The 9607-nt window shown below is 35.9% G+C and overlaps 1 protein-coding gene across 1 annotated transcript; it reads left to right on the forward strand.

Annotated features, from left to right (window-relative positions):
- Nucleotides 1-3415: 3415 nt before the first annotated feature.
- On the forward strand, nucleotides 3416-7184 carry LOC135682012 (uncharacterized). Its single transcript, XM_065196713.2, has 4 exons — nucleotides 3416-3917; nucleotides 4835-4994; nucleotides 5924-6146; nucleotides 6589-7184. The coding sequence occupies exons 1-4, from the start codon at nucleotides 3540-3542 to the stop codon at nucleotides 6992-6994; spliced, it is 1167 nt and encodes a 388-aa protein (XP_065052785.2). The 5' UTR covers nucleotides 3416-3539; the 3' UTR covers nucleotides 6995-7184.
- Nucleotides 7185-9607: the final 2423 nt, after the last annotated feature.

Below are 9607 nucleotides of genomic sequence, written 5' to 3' on the forward strand. Positions count from 1 at the left end.
TATACTGTCTACACCATATCGGCTTTTTCGTTTTCTAGTTGACCGATTCCAAATCTTTTAGATTGAAATCCGACTCTGCCCATTATCTGGACACTTCATTGTAGTTTTTGGCACAATTTTCGTTGTCTAAAAGATGTTGACCGATAACAGAATCACTCGTTTTAATGGTGTTTTTTTGACTAACAAAGGCTGTACTCAAAAAGAGCAAGTTTGGTATAAAATATTGTTTCTAAAAGATAATAGTTTAGGAATCTCCTGTCCCAGGTAGCCTTAGCTTTCCAGAACCATTTTCACATCCACGATTCAACATCAAAACCACATAACTGCGAGTTTGTAATACCCTAAAGGCTGTAACCATACAATGCTTTGACTAAAAATCGCTTGAAACAGTGATAGACTATAATCTGGTCCCTTTTAGGACAATAAACAATGTAAAATCTTTCGCAGGAATCTTTTGCAATGCCCCAGCGTTGTAGAGTGAATAGCTATTCAAATTGCAGAGTGCCTATCACCTAGCATTCTCTAAATGGAATTGATTGGTTGTCTGGACCACTTGGGATACTGGACCGGGACAAGAGGGAATACATCATGCTATGCATGCCTTGAGTAATACCAATTACCAAGGGAATGTATCTTTGTAGCCGCATTTTCACTGGGGTCAGCTGCAAGATGGAGAGAAGAGGTTCTTTCTTTACGTTGATGAAAAGTGCATGCATGAAAGAAACTTGTGAGGAACTAAACTCTTCTGGATATTTAGCAATGTTTGCATCTATCTGGTTTTGCAAGTTCAACATATAAAAAAGGTATTGTGCACATATCTTATACTAATAATTGTATACTTACATACGTGTATAAAAGGACTCATTGAGGCCCTTGTTCTTGAAAACTAATAGCCTATTTCGGCGGGTGAAAAGGTTGAACGCTATGTTTGGAGCTAAACCTTTGAATAGTCCTCTTGCAGTCAGTTGGACTATCAAACCTAGGGTCAATTGACAATCAAATATTGAATTTTTTATTGTTTGTTTGTCATAATGGACTTTGCCCTTGCTAAGTCTGAAAGGGCCGCCAATCAGAATTTGCTTTCGATGGAAAGAAAGAAAACTGTGACATTTAGCAAGACGTGAGATCCAGCACTTTCATTCTAACATCAATATGTATGGCGATTCATCATCTCCATTATGCGATTATCCAGACAAAGCAAGCAAACATTACTTAAAATAATGGCTACCTTCTGGTATCTAAATACAAACAATTGGACACAAGTTTTCAGATAAGTCCCCGGAGGCGTATTTCACACAAAAATTGAGGGGGGGGGTTTATTGAAGGGGGATGGATTATTCCAGGACGGGGAGCTTATTTAGCAAGAGCTTATGCAAGAATTTACGTTATATGGTGTAATCAATTTTGTCGTGCATGATAAATGAATCCTTCGCTATGGGCTATGGGGGTTCTTGTGGGGTGTGACACCCCTCTTGAAAAACATTTTTCAAAAACGAGGCGTTTGTTGCCATCTCGGGTGCTTCATCAACCAATTTTCAAATATGTCGGCAAATAATTGATGATTCTCCCACTTTGTCGGATAATGGGACCCGGTCACCCCTCTTGAGTTTTATTTATATTTGATAATCTTACAGAATTACCACTTTCTCAAAATTCAGGCCATGTCTTTAGACTGCATCGACTTTAAATGGAATTCTATCGGTGACAAATTAACCTTAATGTGTGCTTGATTTGTTTTTGATTATGAAAAATCGTGTAAAACTGTGACTCGGTCATGCCATGCTAGAAAAACCAGACGGTATGTCCCTATGACTCTCAAGCCTCTATGACCCTAGAACCTCTATGACACTAAAGGACAGACCCTAGATATATTCATTTAGATAAAACCTTATATGCTGCTTTGTAGGATATATGCGCATGAAATATTTCGAATTGGATTGCGAAAAACAAATATATTTAATTTTGCTTTTTTGTTATTGAACCAAGGAAACAGATGAAATCTAACGCTACTTTCTTTGCTTGAAGTTTTTGTAAGAATCTTTGCCATTAGGTATAGAGTCTCTGGTTCCAATCAGCCTGAAAAACTTCTGAGTTTCTATTTTCTGTCAAAATTGTCATTTCTTAGGACTGATTTCAGTATATGAGATTGGTTTCTTGTGAATTTTCAACCTTCCTTTCTCGCAAAGTTCTTTCTATTAAATTAAGACTTGGGAAGAGCTTAAGCTCAATTACTGATTTCCTATGCAGTTTGCTTTGATTTTAAAATGCTGGGTTGCTCATAGAATTAAGTTGTTATGAATGGCTTTGAAAGAATAACATTTTGAGACATACTAAAGCTTTTTTTCACTTTTTTTCAAGTCTGACACTCTTTAGAGTATAAAACGTCAGAACAAACCCCCGCAGAATTTTATGCCCAGTTAAAATTTTTGGCTACACATAATTCTTTGCTTTAAAGTTTCTAAATGTTTTTAATTTGGGTTGCACATTTATTCTCCCAACTGATAAAAGCAACACATGCACAAACACGTGCGTAAAAAGAACGAAATGTGTTGAGACAAGCACGAAGCTGTCTTGCTTGTGTCAAGTCAGCCTTGTGCCTGCGTTTATTTTATGTGTGTGTGACTATCGAGGGTCTAGCTTTGATTTGATAAAGCCTTGCGGTTTAATTTGATTTCAAAAATCATTATTTTCGTCAGCATGTCTTGTTTCTTTGTCAAAAAAACAAGTTATTTTTATTATCATCAATGATCTCTTTGCTAAAAAGACCTTACTCAAATCAAAATCTTGCTTTACGAAATATTAAGCAGATATACAGATAACTGCAACGGGTGCGTCGCGACCGGGGGGTGTGGGTAGGTGTCACACCACCCACCAATAGTATCTCAATAGGAAATTTCAGGTAAAATCCGCTCGGTGGAAGAAACGCTTTAGGTATTTCAGAGACTATGTCATAAAATCAATAAGGATCAAGCAAAGGTATGAATGAAGGTAAACAAACTAATGGTTTGAAGATTCCTTGTTGGCATTAAATCGAACAATCCAGGCCCTCTTTAGGTAAAATTGTGTCTTGTGTCCATTTCCCGTAAAGTTTTTCGGTAGAAGCGTCAACTGCAATTCACAATGAGCTCCAGATTTTTTTAACATTCAAAAGGCATGCAAAGATGGAAAAAGGGGTCTAAATTTATAACCATTGCTGCTTGTTACCTAGCATTAGAAGTAACTGACAACATGGTATTTCTCAAGACCACGGCGAATTGTCCTGGCACGTGTCCATTTTGAAAGAGATTCGCTGTTTTTCCTCGCCGATCCTCAAACACGTTTTGATACAGGTGCTGCATCAAACAATTTTACCAGTTTCTCTGAAAATAATCGATTCATTACAAAAGTGTAAAAAACAGCAGGTTTTGGCAACGGCATGCTCTAGAATTTTCTTATATACTTTTGATCATGACCGTTGTAGAAGTGGACTGGTGGCAATGTGACCTCCAGTGAATAAGTTTCGATCAACTGGTAAAACGATTTCAAAACAAAAATCCAAAATGGCGCGTATAGAAGTTATACTGCTCTTCGCATTGGTTTCTACAGTTGCGTCTTTTGATTTCGAAAATGACGATTTCTTCGACGACATGGCGGAAAACGAAAGCGATAAGCGAGGAAAAATCTCCACAAAATCGGATGTTGACGACACGGTCTTCATATCTCAATCAACTAGTAGACTCGAGGATGGCACTGAGTCAATAATAAAGGAATCGGTAAGATGGGTGAAGAACCCAAAAACTGGGAAATTCTCAAAAATAAGAACAACTCGGCATTTCAATAGACTGGCAAATGGCACTGTCTTGGAAGTAGAGGACAACGGGTCTGGCGAAGTGAGAGAAGGGTCTGGCGAAATGAAAGGCGAAGGAAAAGTAACCAAAGTAAGTCGTACTTTGATCTCTTGGCAGACTGACTGAAGTAAATCCATTCTTAATTCAATCATATCCTATTTATCTGACCGCAATAGCAACAGCAATAGCAGCCAGCATATCAATTATGTAGGTTTGTTGACTTCAGAGAATCAGGTGTAAATACAAAGCAGGGGTGTAGCTCGATGCATTTTAAGGTTTTGTACCCAAGCAAATTTGTTTCTTGGTAGGAAAATGGTGGAATCGTTCTCTTTTTGATTACTTTGGTGACCTGGACAAAATCCCCTGGCTTTTTTACATTAGGAACACGATCTGCCTCATTTTCAAACAGTGAATAAAATGGCCTATACAGTTCAATTTCTTTATAAGCAGGCAATGGTCAACAAATTGAGTTATCAATAATAAGAATTGTTGTTATCACTATCTCCTCAAGAAATTGTTGAGATGCGAAATAGTTACGAAATACCTGAAGACTGCCATTTTCAACACTTTCTCAAAGCAGTAGTCCATGAGTCTGATAATTAGAATAAACAATTATAAATCTGAATGATCCTGAACGATGAATTATTTACTATGAACTTCTTTTATAACAAAGTTTTCGAAACTGAAAAGAGAGAAATGTCATTAATTGAACATTTAATGTAAAAAAGATGGCAAAGTCTCAATTCATTTCATCAATTGACTTATGTATCTATCTGACGTTTAAATGCATTAACTGAGTCAAGCAAGGTTGAATGTTGGGACCCATTTTGTTGATCCAATAATCTCGCATGAAAAGACACGTGCTTGGGTAATTCAATGTTGATTATGGCAAAGTATTGTTGACAATTCTGTTCCCATAAGCTATTTATCGATTTTCAGATTTTATCAGAGGCCCATTTAATCATAACACCGTATAATTTTCAACATAAAATTTGAATCTATGATAGATTGATTGCATCAATGGAGATGACTGCAAGGAAGGACAATTTTGCGATGAACTGTCTTATGCATGCAAAAACTGTTTGAAACTCAACCAAACATGCACCAAGCACAGACAATGCTGTGAGGGATCAATGTGCAGAAATGGCAAATGTGAAGAAATAACAGGTAGAAAATCAATATTATATTACAAAGCAATTTCAGTTTGCAAATTTAAGAAAGTTTTAGGATTTTCGTCAATACAATTAAATGCTTGCTACAAAGTGTCTCTTGTCTCGGAAGTCATTATTCATTCTGTATGCATTCGAATTCTGTTTGGTCAAAACGTGTCCAAACCCTCTTGAAATGTAATCTTCTTCGCAGTTTAAATTTGCTCTCACAGAAGTAAGAACACCTCATGGATTGATAAAAGTAGACTTTAGGCAAGTCTACTCGTATTACGCCAAAGTTACGCCAAAGTTACGCCAAAGTTACGCCAAAGTGATAATATTAGTCTTTAATAGGGGAAGACTGCTAAAGGTAGTTCAGGGAGCTCATTTATACCTTTTGCTTAATTCAAGATATAATCTGGGAACACTTCTCTTTTTTCAAAGCACTACACCCCTGATTAGAAATAATGTTTCTTTGGCAAACATGCGTTAAGCAAATTACCAAAACCAACTTACAACAATATTACAGCTGCTGTTCTACTTTCAAGTTCCCAATTGTAGTGGGGGTTTAATAAGAAGGTGGGGTTGGCATTTTCCTAAAAAGTCCTAAAATGGGGGGTCATAATAGATTGAAATGCATGAAGGGATGAAATTATGTTTTATTATGCATGAAATACATTATTAGGGGAGTGTTAATAAATGGAAATGGGTATGCAAAATCTCTAAAAAATTTAATTTATTCCCCCTTGTTTTAGCAACTTGAGAGTACACAACAAACATATCTAAAGCCATACTTGCTTTCTGTGAAACATCGTTAACTGTCTACAAAAACGATTTGTTTCTACGGGAAAAACTTAGTTTGATAATTGAGAGAGAAGGTTTACAGATTCTATTTCGAGACACATGCTATATGCTATTAGCGGTTTTAGTAGAATTTTCCTATTTTAGGCCAAGAAGGTGACCCATGCGATAAGGATAAAGATTGCAAGCCAAATCACTGTTGTGCATACGATAATGGAAAAGAGGTTTGCAAGCCATATCTGAAAGATGGTGACGTTTGTGGAGAGCATACATTTTCAGGATTCCCATCATTCTTTGCAAGCAGATTTTTAGAGGGTGGAAAGAAGACCAACTGTCCTTGCCTCAAAGGGCTGCAGTGCAAGGGACAAAGGTAATTTTAAATTGACTTGTCGTTGAATCAAACTAAGAGGTGTGAACGGTGCGATACGATACGATACGATACGATACGATACGATGCGATACGATACGATACGATACGATACGATACGATACGATACGAAACGATACGATACGATACGATACGATACGCTACGATACGATACGATACGATACGATACGATACGATACGATACGATACGATACGATACGATACGATACGATACGATACGATACAATACGATACGATACGATACGATACGATACGATACGATACTGCTATTATTTTCATAGCTTATGAATAAATTAGGCTAAAGTAAGTTAGGAAAAAGAAAGATGCTCATGTCGCAGGTCACAGGAAATAAACTGCCTAATTTCTGTGGTCTTTTGTGAGCTCACATGTTCTTCAATAACTAAAACGGTATTCTTCCTTTCAGCTCATACTTCTTCTACAAAAAACAAAGATGTACGAAGAAAAAGGCAAAGAAGTCAAAGAAGCAAAATAAGAACAAAAAACTGCATGCAAAGAACAAAGAGGAACGACACAAAAAAGATGACATGGACGAGGACAGAAGTAAAGTAAATTTGCTTCCTGATGAAATGATGATGATTGACAATCCTGATGATTATGATGACACGACAGAAAATGGAAAGAGTGAGATGAACGACGCTATACGCGATGCAAATGATTACGACGATAATGAAGAGGAAGAAAATTTTGCAAAAAGAAGTCTTGACAATGAAGCATTTACAGACGATGGAATAGAAAGCAATAATATGCTTGAAAATATTCCGAGATTTATTAAAGGCCTTTTGAAAGGTCTATTTGACCAGTTTGACTGATAAAGCTAGCAGTTACGTCACAACTCAGTAGCTTGCTAGACATTAGATCTACAACATTATCTAGATCTATGATTCGTGCCTTATTTTTGAAGGCGTACACCTATTTGTTTAATTAAAATTGAGTTTAATGCCAAAACCATTCATTTGTATTTTTCCTTGAATTAGATTCTTATTAAAGAAATCATTTTAATCTTGTGTGATTTATGAAATTAGTGTCTCGGGGTCATTGAATTAGGAAACCCTGCTTCAAATTCCAGTTTTCAAGTCCTCGGGGTTCGCACTCATTTCGCAAAGATTTATTTCGATGAAAAACATTCAGTTTTCTGCAATTCCTGTCACCGTGATCAAGAGATTCAATGAGAGAATTCACCATGGTCAGTGATCAGCGTGAATTGCTGCATTCAGATGCTAAGCATATGGTTGTTTTTAGGTGCAAAATTATTTCATTGAAATTCATGCTTTTTTCATTCACATTTGCATCAAATTTTATTCTGTGTTTGGGAATCTAATTTGTTTGCTTTCTTTGGAACTGAAAGTTACCGGATTTTTCAAAGCGTTCTATCTTTTTTTGAAATGCTGGTACAGCCCCTCGTTTATATTTTGCCTTTCCACCAACCTGAATGTCAAAATGAAAAAAATTGAATATGAATGAAAAAATGTGAATGTAAATTTTGTGCCTTATTCACCAAAACAACAACCATATAAGCAAAGATGAAGAAACAATTATCAATTCGGGTTTTCGGAAGCGATAGAAAAATCCAAAATGTAATGACAGAGGTAAATATGTCGCTACAACGATTTTGGTACACCATTTTAAAAAGGGATGCTAAGCACGTTTCTGGGCATCGAGTAAAAACAACTGCTCCCTCTTCCTGGTGGATTGTACATAGTTTGCAAAGTTTGTAGGAAGAGGGTATTTGGTTAAGTTAGAATATCACTTAGCTAAACCGAGATTTTATGAAAGAAGTTGCTATAAGGCAAGGAAGATTGGTTGTCACACGCTTAATAACCAAGAGAAGGATCATTAATGGCGGAACCTATTTAGCAAATAACGCCTCTTCGGTAATTTTTAAGTTCTCTTGATTGTACAACTCTGTCGCTGAAGAAATGATGACTATCTTTCCAAACACTAACAAGAGCGATTGCTGGTTTTAACAAAATATGAATTTAAGTGCTAAATATAATCGAAGCTGGTGGGAGTTGATAGTAACATGTACAAACTTCACCGACCCTCTAATGCGTGTGATCTTCTTTATCTTCTCTATTGATCGGTATACGTCAAACTCAACTAATATTAATTCACTTTGAATTAGCTCAGTTGGTGGGACAAGCCGTATAAGTCTATTTGCAAGGGACGTGGTCATTTTGCTCATGTCAGATGAAGTTTCTAAACTAATAGTTTGACCTTTAGAGGCAGGCGTTCGCAATTATGGTGCTGTAAGATGAGTCTGCTGGAGACCACACAGACTTGGCGTTTCACATATTCAAGAAATTGTATGACTGTAGCAGAGTTGTTACGCCTATTATAATAAAAGACTTTGATTAGCTTAAAATGGACTATTTTTGGATAAGAAAGAGAAATTCTTGATTGCACGTCATGAGTTTAGAGAGCAAAGGGATTTTGCAGAAGAGCTCATTTAAGTTTCCTTCTTTAGAAATTAAAGGTTCACGTGACATATCTTTTGTCTAAATATCTTGTATCGTTTGAGTCTATTTTCTTCTGTACATCAGCTATAATTAATCTCTTGATGTAACAAGCTTCTCTTCTAATATTTGCTGAACCCTTTTCTCCTTTTATTGTTATTGCTTTTGCTAAGCAAGCAAGAAAATAGACTTTCATTAGGTTTCTTCAATTCGGGTTACCGCCCAAAATAACGATTCTACTTCCATTTTATACCTCACAGATGAATCAAAATTCCGACACAGCAAAATTTTGCAGAAGATGGTCCTGCAGTTTTAATAACACACAACAGTTTTAATAAACCCTTTTAAACTTAATAACATACAATGCATGCACTAAACACCGTTGCTTGCACAAGAATTACGTAAAAAAATCATTGATTGCTAATTCCAACAACCTAATTATACACATGTACTCATATCTTCTTATTATAATAAAAATAACTTTTTTACTCAAATGGTCCCAAAGTAATGCAAGAGTAAAAAATTCCTAAATGTAAACATTTGCTGAAACAGTTTGCAAGTTGCTGATGTCTAAAAGTTAGTATTTTAGCTTTGGTTGAAAGCAGCGAAAAGAAAAATAATTATTTGTCTCGTTTCATGTCGTGCCCTGTTTGCCAAAGCAGTCATTTTTACATTGGGTTGATATGACATAATTGCAACCACAAACCAATAATATAACCTCTGAACAACTCTTCTGAAAGTGGCAAAATAAAATCTTTATTTTCTTTCTGTATCCTATCCGACAACAGAAAATATATAATGATGTAATGATAAGCTCAAGAACTTTTCATTTTTAAATTTGATTAACCTGCAAAATTATTTTAAAATTTGTTAAAGCTGTTATGTTTCGAAAATATCATTTGCTGTCTTCTTAAAAATGTCGAAAAGGTGAAAGTCTTTTAGACTTGAGACAAGGCAAATCCAAAAAAT

The sequence above is a fragment of the Rhopilema esculentum genome, chromosome 17 (assembly GCF_057945365.1).
Source record: "Rhopilema esculentum isolate cy_ngs chromosome 17, ASM5794536v1, whole genome shotgun sequence".
Lineage (NCBI taxonomy): Eukaryota > Metazoa > Cnidaria > Scyphozoa > Rhizostomeae > Rhizostomatidae > Rhopilema > Rhopilema esculentum.